This window comes from Dermacentor variabilis, chromosome 10, assembly GCF_050947875.1.
Source record: "Dermacentor variabilis isolate Ectoservices chromosome 10, ASM5094787v1, whole genome shotgun sequence".
Taxonomy (NCBI): Eukaryota; Metazoa; Arthropoda; class Arachnida; order Ixodida; family Ixodidae; genus Dermacentor; species Dermacentor variabilis.
The window spans coordinates 14,970,941-14,983,432 of record NC_134577.1 but is presented as its reverse complement, the minus strand read 5'-3'; the positions used below and the strand labels follow the sequence as shown (position 1 = coordinate 14,983,432).

Below are 12,492 nucleotides of genomic sequence, written 5' to 3'. Positions count from 1 at the left end.
GCATCCACACCTAGACTCATCATTTCGCTAGTATGCCCTGCAACACATGCTATTCTGCATGCCAAGAACAACCACAATACTTTGTTGCGGTTAGCTTAACATGTACTAAATTAGCTGACCTTCTGTACGAGCTTTCGTAATCAAAGGCTACGAATATTGCATTCTGGTTCTGCCACTGTCTTGTGATGACAATGGCTCTGACATAGGCTGTTGCAAATGCAGTTTCGTATCTGATTGCATCGCGCAGGCTATTTTCTGGCCAATTTTCTTTCTTGGAAAAGAAAACGCATGCATTGGAAACGGGTAAATGTTTTATTGGTGGAATACAGGCCAAAAAAAAGCGTTTTTGGCTGGGGATTACGTCCTCAATGCATCCAGACCCCTGGCACAGTCAAGACGCTGCAGCCACTGGAGCGAGGAGTGGGGTCACCATTTGGGTCCGGCACGTTCATGCTTACTAGTCAAGCTCAAATTCTCCAGTAGGGGAAAGTTTCAGGATTGAAATAATCAAAGTTGTGGTGCTTAAAATTTACAGGTACTGGCTGAGACTGTCACCTTGGATCAAATTAAATAAAATATTAAATTAGCCAGTGTAGAGTTAATAAAGCCTACAGTAGTGGTAACAGCCTCTCAATACCATCTATCTCCATGTATTTACAGCTTATGGGAGCCATTTGGCACAGTGCAAGAAGCTAGTTTATGGCAATGCCATCAAAAAAAACTCAAGTATTTTATGTTTAGTACACAAACACTAAAAAAAGTTTGCACCCTTTCAAACGTACCCTGTCCCAAAACTATAAACGAAATTTATGTGTGCCTTTCTTTTCATTATGAAGACCAGATAACCTTCAGCAGTGCAACTGAAGATATAACACAACAGCGTCAAACATGGCAAATTGATATTAATAAAGAAAAAGACTATGTGTGAAAGTGATGAATAAAAGCGCACCCAAGAACTTCCCATATTATCTAGGACAGATGTTAAAGAAAGTAGAAGAGTATAAATATTTAGGCCTCATAATTTCATCAGATCTTAAATAGGACAAGCAGGTAACATATATTGTTAATGAAGCACGGACAGCTCTGTGCTCATCAAAATGCTCGCTTAGATCTGCATCAGTAAGTACTAAATGCTTAGCATTGTCCCTTGTTCGCTCTATACTGAATTGTGGAACAGTATGTTGGTTTCGCTTCCGTAAACAGTGCATAGCAATATTGAAGAGCGTACAAAGGAAAGTGATCAGATGTAGTTTTAATAAGTATTGTCATCTTGACTCCCCTGCAGAACTATTAAGGCAAGCTGAACTTCCCCCTATACAAAATCGAGCCAGACTACTTCGTCTTGAGTTCTTTTTCCTTCTTCTTAGTGGCAGCATGAAAATTAATGCACGTAACTACTTACTGCAGATAGATAAACAGTTTGTGAAAAACACACCAAGCACTTAACAGAATATAGATTTCACAACAACATACTCAGGTACTCCTTTTTTCCACATGCAATCCGTGACTGGAACAGTCTACCTGATCATGTCAGCTGCACACAACTCTGAAGGTTTCATCCCCAAGATATCAAACAATGCTTTGAAGTTATGATCGTCGCGGTCTCAGTTCCAGGTTTCAGTGTTTTTCCTGCCCCGATTTTTCTGCTGCTCATGATACGCAATGAATATCCAGTGTACCTACACTCTTTCTTTGTGCTTCTATCATGTGCTGAACCTTCGAACATGCCGTTAACTACTGTTTTTCTTATCCTTATATAGTGTTTGTATAATGAATATAGGGTGCATATGCACTGCCTCGTTCAACTCAACTGATTTATGTCTGCGCCTACTTGAACTGTGTTCTCCTGAATATGCATCCTGCTCCTTTCCTGCAAGAGCCTCAAATGTGAGGCTAGCAGTATGTTCAAATAAATAAATTAATTAATTAACACTGCGCACCTGCTACTTCCAGATCACAAACATAGCGTGACATAGCATTATTGACAGGAAAGTAGCTAGCACAGAGATTATGAGAAAATAAACACAAGTCAGACAGGACAATTATTGGTTGGGGACAAAATATGTCCCAAATTTTTTTTATGGTGCAGCACATGAAATAATAGCACTGATCTTTCTCGCCCAGTGCATATTGGCAGCCTTAGTGTTTTACAAGGTGTAACAAATGTGACAGTAAAGGCATTTACATCCATATTCAAGTAAAAAGATGTTACTACATCAATGTTTTATTATGAAAGTAAAGCATAAAGGCCTCCATAAAATTGCAGTCCTACTTGCTCATATTTGAATGCAACTAATGTTACGAAACTAGTGAAGTTCTATCATTAAAACCTAAGTCCTTCAGTGAAGGATGAGACCTCAAAAGATCACAAACAAGCATCACACCTATTCCATAGTATAAAATGAAATTTATAAACATTTGTCGCCATTCTACATTCCACAGCAGCAATAATAAATAGCCCAGAAAATGTCTGGCTCAAACAACTGTCCGAGTACAATAGCAGCTCCAACTCATCATGAAAATAGTCACCCAATTAGAATGAGAAAGTCACAGTCTATGTTGTAGCCACAACTATCACATCAAGAACGCACCACACAGGCAAAAACATGGCAGCCGTGGGACTGCTTCAGAAAAGAGATACAGTTGAGTGTTTCTACAATGAACGTCTCTACAATGACATGACCTGTATAATGAAGGAATAATTCTGTCCCGGTTCTATTATGAGCTGTGCAGTGCACGACCTGTACAACCAAGTGACCGGTATAACGAGTGATTTCAAGGCCCCAAGCATTTCGTTATAAAGGCGTTCGACTGTATCTGTAAGCTACTGACAGAAGTCGGTGTTGGCATTTAAAGACATGGCGCCATTGCAATACCATACAGGACTAGCATAAATGATCTCCACAGTATCCTCGCCAGCATAGATGCACACATGGGCACCCACTTGGGGTTGGTGATTAGCTCCCTAATGGAACTTAGCTTTTTTTTGGAGAGTTTGCCTTAAATATATATATATATATATATATATGTTTGTGAGAACAAGATCGTGGCGAAATCGGGGTGATCATTTTGTGCAAAGCCTGTCTGCATGGCAAGACCAAAGCACATTTTATAAAGTAATTAATAAAACAATGGCAAGCATCTGAACTGCAGTGTACTATCAGCATCAAATGAAACGGGAACAGCGGAGCGTGTGGCCCAAGCATAAGTGAAGGCAGAGTGCATGCCGCCCAGTCATCACCATCAATAGGTGCGCACATCCGATTTGGCCGCATGGTGCCCGTTTGGGAGTCAAACAAACGGCCAAACGCGCTCAGCACGCCCACGCCAGCCACCTTCGTGGCTGCCAGCGATATCGTGCTGTGAAAGTTTGCCAATTGAAAGAATGAATGTGGTGCACAGGTGACAAACCACATGAGCGAATCTATCGTGGTGATGGTGCAAACTGCACCACACGCACCGCTGTTCGCGCCGATAGCACTTATGGTTTCGGTGAATTGTGGGACAACACTTGCAGCAATATGCAAATTTAGCGTCTGTTCTGTTTCATATTTATTTTCTCCCTTTCAAATGTAAGAACTAGAGCAGAAGTGAAAACGTCTCACTACAGGGGAATTGCGCAGTGCGGTCAAACCGGATGTGCGTGCCTGTCAATGGCAATGACTGGACAGCCCGCACTATACCTTCCCTATGCTTGGGCCACGCGCTCCGCTGTTCACGTTTCATTTGACGCTGATAGTACATGCGACGGATAAGAACAATTTAAAAAAATAGTGAATAAACATCACAGAAAAATGCATACCACATATCATAATACAAGCACAAGACAAGTGTGGGAGCAGCAAAGAATCATAAAATGAATGAGCCAACGATGCAATTTCATAGTGAAGTTATGACAGCATCACGAAAACTTGTTCTTCCATGCATAAGTCCAACCGACAAATTCCATTATATTCTTAACAACGGGATTATTTTAAAGGCACAGAGCACATCAAGGTATGTGAATTAGCTGCACTTGGTAGCCTCAATTAATAGCCACCGATTGACTAACATGCACAGCAAAAAAAGTCTGCTGACTGCTTAATGTATGGCCATTCACTATTCACTAACTAGAGCAACTTACATGGCTTTCAGCTTCACAAAGCTTTACCCAACTCTGGTCTCACCATTCACATACAAAGTAAGCACAGAAATTCTCTCATTAGTGCCTACAGATTTGAACAGAGCTTCTTGTTGTTTAAAATAAAATGTTCTCAAGTCCAGTGAATGTATGTTGTCAACCCTTTATAAAAAATTGCAAGTCACAAAAATTGAAGATGCTGCAATGCCACATTTACAACCATAATGGAATTTGAAGATTTGTGAAGTACAATGGAGTGATGTTAAATTTTGATTAGACAAAACGGACATGATTCAATGTTAAATTACACTGCGCATGAATTGTTACCATGTTAAGTAAGTTATACAAAATCCCTGTAATAAAATATGAGTATGTTGCAGTGCAAGATGCCAATGCTGTCTGCTTTAAACAATCAAAAAGGTGCAATTTACAGAAATTTATAGCTTGTTTTGCTGCCAAGCCACACAGGTTGTAAACTTAACAACTTCTGCTTAATATATACACAAGAGATTGGGAACTGAACTCATGATTGTGCTTACTGTAATTACAAGAGTTAAAATTTTTCTTTTAAATGAAACATTTCTTTTAGATCAATGCAGTGTTTTCCCAGGAGAGCATTTCTACATTTCCCATGAATAAAAAAAAAAAGAAAACCAGAGTTGAACTCCATGTGAAGCTTCATGCAAGGCCACAGGGGCTGGCTGTCAGCCAGACAATGTGACTGCAAAAAAATGGCAATCTGTGGCAGTATGGCAGTAACACTTGTGAACACTAGTACATAAATTTTAATGGCAGCTATGACCAACACTAGCAGCACTGCCAATTCTGTGCAACTTAGATAAGCACCTTGCACTGGCATCATGACAGTCACCAGCACAAAAGGTTCACCGTAACTTATGGTTAACATCACATCAGTCTTCACCACAAATAACAAGAATCTTTCTCGTTTTCATTAAAGGCATCACTGTCTCCAAGGGAGCCTATGTTGTCACCAGAAACGTATTAACACCGTCCTTTCCACCACCTGTATGCTATTCAAAATTGATCTCATCACAGAGGCATTCCATGAATAAACAGGAAAAAAGCTGTGCACAACTTTCAATAACTGCTCACTGGTTGACACTAGCTTCATGCATTCACTGCTTGCTCTCTGTAGTTGGCGCACGTCATGTAGAAGTATTTTTTTTATTGATTACCTCACACGTTGTATTTCAGCTATACAGTTTAAACCCCTCATAAGAAATTTGATAATTTCCTGAAAAGCAAGCATTATATTAGCAACTCATTATATTTGTGCTTACCATAGTGTAGCTCTAATATGTATGATAAGAAGCCAACAAAGACACCAAGGACAACATAGGGGAAATTACTTGCACTTACTAATTGAATTAAAGAAATGATAAATTAATGGCAATGAAAGTGGATTAAAAAGTGACTTGGACGCAGGTGGGTAACGATCCAACATCTTCGCATTACACGTGCGATGCTCTAATTTAGCTACCACGGCACCATTTTCCTATCTACTTTCTTGGGCATTTATGTTTTTACTGCTACAACTAACGTTGGGAGTGTTAGCCAGTGCAACCACTCATGAACCTTGGCAGCGGATGTGAAACATCCTTTCTGATGCAGGCGTCATGAGTACGTTATCTTTTTGGCTGAAAGCAACTGGTCAATAAACCTACACATGGTACCTGAAGGCATCAATGTTGCCGGATTTGAGACCCTCCTTATGTAACGAATGAGAAGAAATTGGGCCCCTCGGTTAACCATCTTTCTTCTCATTCTAACGTGTATGGTAGCACAAGTCTTGTACTCAAAACTGATAGATCCATTATACATGGAAGCGTTGCGAGTGGATTTGACTGTGCTATGCTTTACATGTTTTGAAAGTGGAAGATACAAATAATGCCAACCAATCACGAGTGTACTCATACGAATACAGTCGTCTTCTGTTAATTCGATCTCGACCAAATGTCCCAGGCAACACCCATACATTATACATACTATAGGACAAAACTTTCATTATTTCGATCCTGAAATTAGTCTTTGCCGGATAATTCCAACTTGGCTGGTCATCATGCACACACCCTACCCTTATGGTGACCTCAGCGGTGACTTGTATAGCAGCAGCGTCCGTCTCGGCAGTGCTTAGGGTATAGGAAATGCACCAAACATGCGTCATTTCTTGCCAAGAATGCCTACTTTGGGCATTTCACGGGAAGATTTTCAATAAACACGGTAGCCCACAGCGAATTATTACAGTATTTGCCCGATTCTAATGTGCATCTTCTTTTCTTTTTTCCAGGAAAGTTTGTCAAAAAATTGCTTGGACAGTGCTATACGACACGAAACCAAAAATGTCTCTGCGGCGTTTTTACACTTGACCGCATAATGTGGTTATCTTGCAGCGAAGCCAAGTTCAATAACTGTGCGGCTAAGCTGTCTTAAAGAAACCCCGGCTGCCATTGAACAACACATATTAGACCCTTGGCTATTTTTATTGCTAAAATATTGGGTGTGCATTATATTTATACTTTGTTTAGGAGATTTGGTGTCATTTTTACTTTAGTTTCCTAGTTTGGACACAGAAAGCTTGCACACCTTTCATTTGAGGCTGTTTTAGAATTGCGCAAATACTGCCCAATGAATCAGCAGTGTTTTGGCATCTTTTATGCACCTTGTTTAATTCGACTTGTTGGATAATTCAACCAATTTCGTTGGTCTTCTCAGGATCAAATTAAGGGATGTCGCCTGAACATATATTTTTCCCTACAACTTGTGCGTCTGTGTTACAGTGTTGTCTGCTGTCATATGTGCAGCCTGGGACACCTTACCTAGTGAAGACTCGAGTATTAGTGCATACTGTGATAGCCTCCACACTCGTGCCATATTATTTTCTAAGAAAGTAGACACACACAGTGGAGGGAGTACACTGCTGAATGCCCTCATCACGCACTCTGAATTCTCACCCTGCAACACTGGACACTGTTAAGTGATCATGTGTCCAATCCCGCTTAAACAGTAAGTAGTGTGTGCAACATTCAATTTATATTGGTGAACCATGGTGCAAACTCGCATTCAGAATGGTTATACTCTGTGCCGAATGTAGTGTATAAACCGTTTGACCACACACCTAATCACTTTAAAATGGATTGGAGTATCCAGCGACAATCCTTGCTCTACCGTAGTTGATCACTTCAAGCCTCCACCTTCCTGTGAACCTCCCTCTTGTTTAGAATCCATTTTAAAGAACCGTGGTCCAAATAACTTGCATCCTGAATGATTTGACCCTGTGGTGAATGTAGTTTACAAATAAAGGGGAACACAACAAGGCATTTGACCTCTTAGAATTAGCTACAGCTGATAAAAGACGTAAGTGTTCACTTCTTCGAGAAGAAAAACAAAAATTAGGCAAGTATGACTGGAAGCGATGGGTGTGTAACACTGTATATCACATTGCAAAAGCCCAGTAACTGTACTGGAGCAAGAAATACATTATATTGCCTACATGCATCTGCAAACGTGTTACTTAGCTGTTAGTCGAGCACACCACACAACTAATAAGCAACCGGATAGACTACGTCGATGATCTTATATAGAGCAAACAGGTATATGTTATGCACATACATGTGCCACAAATAGAACCACATCAGCACTTAACAACAAAATGTTGTCTCACAGACATGGCTTAGGTACACAAACTCATTTCAGAGTCATGCCCCAGTAATCAAGCAATATGGAACAATCTTTTCAATAATACGTAATATACGCTGAACCTCATCTAGAGTGAACACAACACTAGACTCATTGGCTGTGTACAAACCAGAAATAAGAAATAAAGCACTTTAGCACTTAACAGCTCAATGTCTCCTCATAAACTTGGCTTAGGTGTGTGTGTGTGTGTGTGTGTGTGTGTGTGTGTGTGTGTGTGTGTGTGTGTGTGTGTGTGTGTGTGTGTGTGTGTGTATATATATATATATATATATATATATATATATATATATATATATATATATATATATATATATATATATATATATAGTGCAAACTCATTTCACAGTCGTGCTTCAATAAGCAGGGAAATGACACACACTTCTCACCAACATGTACTACCAACGTAATTTCAAATGCGAACAAGTCAGACCAGACTGGAACATGCGCTCTTACGTCTAGGTTCGCTTGCACGAGGAATAACAGTGTCACCTGTTCTCCGAATGCATTGCTAAGGAAACCAACATTAAGCAAATGCAGCTAAAGAAATACAACAGTGCACATTCACGTTATTGTGCACAAACCCTGCTCTAGAATACTTAAGCCTGTTCGCATTTCAATTTACGCTGATGGTAAGTCACACCGAGGTCCTGCCTCGATGTTGTTGCAGCCAGCCTTAGATATCCATTGGCACTGCGGCAATGAATACCAATCTCACTTCAGAGCACAAGTCCTCAAAGCAGCCTAACAGGGAGCTGCCGAATTCACCGTGAAAGACTGACATCTTCCCACTCATCACGTGCCTCTTGCTATCACCAAGGGTGCATGTGCCGACGGCAGCTCCGGTGTTGGCATCATGTCACTCAGTTCCTCCACTCTAACGTAACTGCATGTGTTCACGGATTCCTTCTTCTCAGCAGCTGCTGTTCCGCATTTTGCAGAAAGGAAGGACACAGCGAAGGACAGAAATGGGGAGGGAGGCAAAAGATTTTGCCATGTGAATGGTATGTAATTAAAGGAAAGCAATTGCAATAGACAAGGCCATTTGAATATAGAAATATGAGAAAGGTCAGGACAAGAAGCATCACAAGAAAGGATAAGGGAGAAGGGGAACAGGAAAAAAAAAAGGAAAAACAAGTTAGCATCTGTCGTACAACCCTGGGCTGTGCAACTAACAACGATTTCTAAAGCCTTTATTAATAATGAAACGCAGTAGGCTTCCTTTAGGATCAGCATAAAGAAAGTCTCAGAAATCTATTCATCCTACAAAAAGTTCAGGATACCCAAAGTGCAGTGGCTCTAGGGGAAACCATGAAAGACACCTTAACTGTCCAGCCTTATCGCACAATTTATCTCAACAGAGTTCATCCTAATATAGGTCTACCATTCTAATGTGCAATACTTGTTAGACAGGGCATCTAACAAGTATTGCATATTAAAGTGTGGTCTATTATCAAGGCAGGACACTCTGATTTGAGTGCAAAACATTTATGTTCAGATGATGTATGGTTGACTAAGCATAACTTTGTTTAGATACCCTAATCACTACAGAATTACAAAAGGATGGAAGAAAAAGTTATGCATGCTGCAAAATAATTTCAAGTTGATGGACAGGAACATCAGCCAAACAAAGAAGCAGGTATAAGTCTCACTACCGTGCTGTTTTCCCTTTCTAGAAATTCAAATACAGTCGAACCCCGCTACAACGAACGTCGCTTCAACGAAATTTTCGCTTCAACGAAATATTTCCAATTCCCCGTCAGCTCGCTATACAAAGTAATGGAACAAATTTCTCATCACAACGAACCATTTTTGGGGCGCGTTTCCGCTTCAACGAAATTTTTGCTATGCGAAGCTCGATTTAAAAATATATCTTACAATAAAACAAGCATATCGCCGCCCATCTATGTACTTCCATAGGCCCACGCTGCTTTGTTTCGCTAAACATTCGCTGGACCAAACTAATCCACTCACTGAAACGCACATGATCACCGCCATAGCTTGGTGTTGATGACTATCGGGCTGGCTGCCTTGCGACAAGGCGCGGGGGCAAGCTCCCGTTTTCTTCCAATCCAATTCAGAGCCGCAACCAATCCGTTGCCAAAGGACGCAGCAGCCTGGCAACAGCAGCGCGTTTGCCCTAGTTTTTTTCACTCGTGCTTGTGCTGCTAGTGCGCTGTAATGAATGCGAGCATGGCGACTTCATCTAGAAAGCGGAAGTTCCTCTCGCTTGAAGAGAAGGCACGGATTATCAGCGCGGCATCCAGTGGCAGGAAAAAGGGAGATGTTGCAGCGGACTTCGGCATCTCACAGAGCACGCTGTCAACGATCTTGAAGTCGAAAGACGCGATAGCGCAAGCTCTTTCTTCGGGGACATCCGCGAAGCGGAAAAAGCTGACGCAAGCGGCTCATGAGGACCTTGAGAAGGCTCTGTACACGTGGTTCCTCGACGTGCGCGCAAAGAAGATGCCGGTCAGCGGAAACATGTTGCAGCAAAAGGCACTTGGCTATGCCTGTATGCTGGGCATCAATGATTTCAAAGCCAGCTCAGGGTGGCTGACCCGTTTTAAGGCCAGGCATGAAATCGTCGCTAAAGTGCTGTGTGGGGAGTCGGCCTCATCAGACGCCGACGCTGCATCTGCTTGGGCATCAGCTACTGTGCCGGAATTAATGGAGAAATATGCCACATCAGACATATACAATGCCGATGAAACGGGACTTTTCTTCGAGCTCCTCCCCTCCAAGACGCTTCACATGAAGGGCCAGCCATGCAGCGGAGGGAAGCATAGCAAAAAGCGTGTGACTGTGCTCCTGTGCTGCAACATGGACGGGTCTGACAAGCGCTGCCCACTGGTGATAGGCAAAAGTGCGAAGCCGCGGTGCTTCAAAGGTGGCAAGAGCCTGCCCGTCAAATATGTTGCCAATAAGAAGTCTTGGATGACACGGGCCGTTTTCAAAGAGTGGCTAACCGCTTTCGACCGTGACATGACGGCAAAGAAACGTAAGGTTTGTTTGCTCATCGACAATTGCTCAGCGCATAACGTTGAAGACGTTCAGCTTCAAAGCGTGGAAGTAAGATTCTTCCCGCCGAATTGCACGGCTTTAATCCAGCCGCTGGATCAAGGTATCATCAATAGCGTTAAAAGCGCTTATCGACAGCGACTGATTCAGCGGCTGGTGTTAAACATCGACACCGGTCGGGCAATCGAAGTGGATTTGTACATGGCTGTACAGATGGTCTCAGCAGCGTGGACGGCAACCAGTCGCAGTATCATCTACAACTGTTTTGTGCACGCCGGCTTTCACTCCGATGCTCAACTGGCAGCGAACTCCACGTCGGACGAGGAAGGCTGCAGTACAATTGCTCCACCCTCCACAGAGGCCAATGCGGCATGGGCAGCCCTTCAGGACTCCGGAGATGTGCCGGCCGATGTTCACATCGGCGACTACATCGCTGTTGACAGTGAAGTGCTAGCTCACGAGGAGCTGAGTGACGAAGCTATAATTGAGGGCGTTCGCCACAACGACGCATCATCGGATGATGACAGCGACGCGGAGGACTTAGCGCCACCACCTGCAATAAAAGTGATGGATGCTTTTGATGTGATCCGCAGATTTTTCGGTGCTCACGATGACGACGTCGCGATGCAACTGTTCACCGAGTGCGAAAGCCGCGCCACTGCACTCGTGGCAAAAAAAAAGAAGCAGAAGAAGCTGACCGACTTCTTTGGAAATAAATGATGTTTTGGGACTATGTGGTCCAACCTGACAGTGTTTTTGGCCTGTTTTCGCCTCAACGAAATTTCGCTTTAACGAAATTTTTCGCGCGCCCCGTCAGTTTCGTTGTAGCGAGGTTCAACTGTACAACAAATGCACTGGCCAGTGACCATCATCTGCACAAGCAACAAACAGTGTTTTGAGATTTCGTTAAGATTCTCAACATTCACAACGTGCCTTACCATCAAGTTCTAGGCCTGAATGAAAATGCTTGAGGCAACGAGTAGCTACAGTAACAAGGTTGGCCAGAAACGGTGGTTTTTCTGACATTACCGTCTTTTCAATAATTGCCATGTAAGTGCAAATTATTCAAAAACAAAAGCAATAAAAATGTGAAAGAACAGCAATCCAGTTTGAAGCCTCATCAGAGAGCAGCAATTCTAGTCAATGAACGAACTGAATAACGTGAAATCTGACTCACTAGTTGAAGTTCTCAAACATTTGCTCATCGCTGCAAGATGCACGGTTGTCATCAAAGTTTACAAGGTGCGAATAGTGTGTGTGTGTGTGTGTGCACAGTCGAACCCGGCTATATCGAACTGGCAAAAAAACACCTATCAGTTTGATATAGAGCATAATTCGATATAAGCCTGCTGAATAATTGGATGTCATAAAAGCACACACCATTTATGAAATCACCTTATTGATGAAACTAGCTTAGTTTCGTATGAAATAGTCCTGCATTTCTTTCTGCTTGGGCAATTTCGCTGCCTGCGATGCACGCACTTCTCCACATTGTCTAAGGAGTTGGGAGCAGCTCAGGCCGCAACCTTCCGCATTCGCGCAGAAGCACCGGACTAGTGCGAGCACACTAATCACTTCGGAGGATGTAGGCAAAGGACCGTCGTTGCTTTCCTCATTGTGCCCACTTTCACTTGTGC

At 42.4% G+C, this 12,492-nt stretch overlaps 1 protein-coding gene across 3 annotated transcripts in view; it reads right to left on the bottom strand.

The window, feature by feature from the left end:
- The window catches only part of LOC142559989 (transmembrane protein 8B-like), a 46,890-nt gene that overhangs the window by 2,939 nt on the left and 31,459 nt on the right, over window positions 1-12,492 (bottom strand). The window contains exon 13 of one of the 3 annotated variants that reach the window (XM_075671717.1): window positions 8,155-8,757. The exons of 1 other annotated variant lie outside the window; for it this stretch is intronic. In XM_075671717.1, the coding sequence (XP_075527832.1) occupies window positions 8,630-8,757 (128 nt within the window). In that variant the 3' untranslated portion in view covers window positions 8,155-8,629. Of the gene's footprint in view, window positions 1-8,154; window positions 8,758-12,492 lie in introns of those variants that run through there. One more of the 3 variants, XM_075671719.1, reaches the window with a different exon arrangement.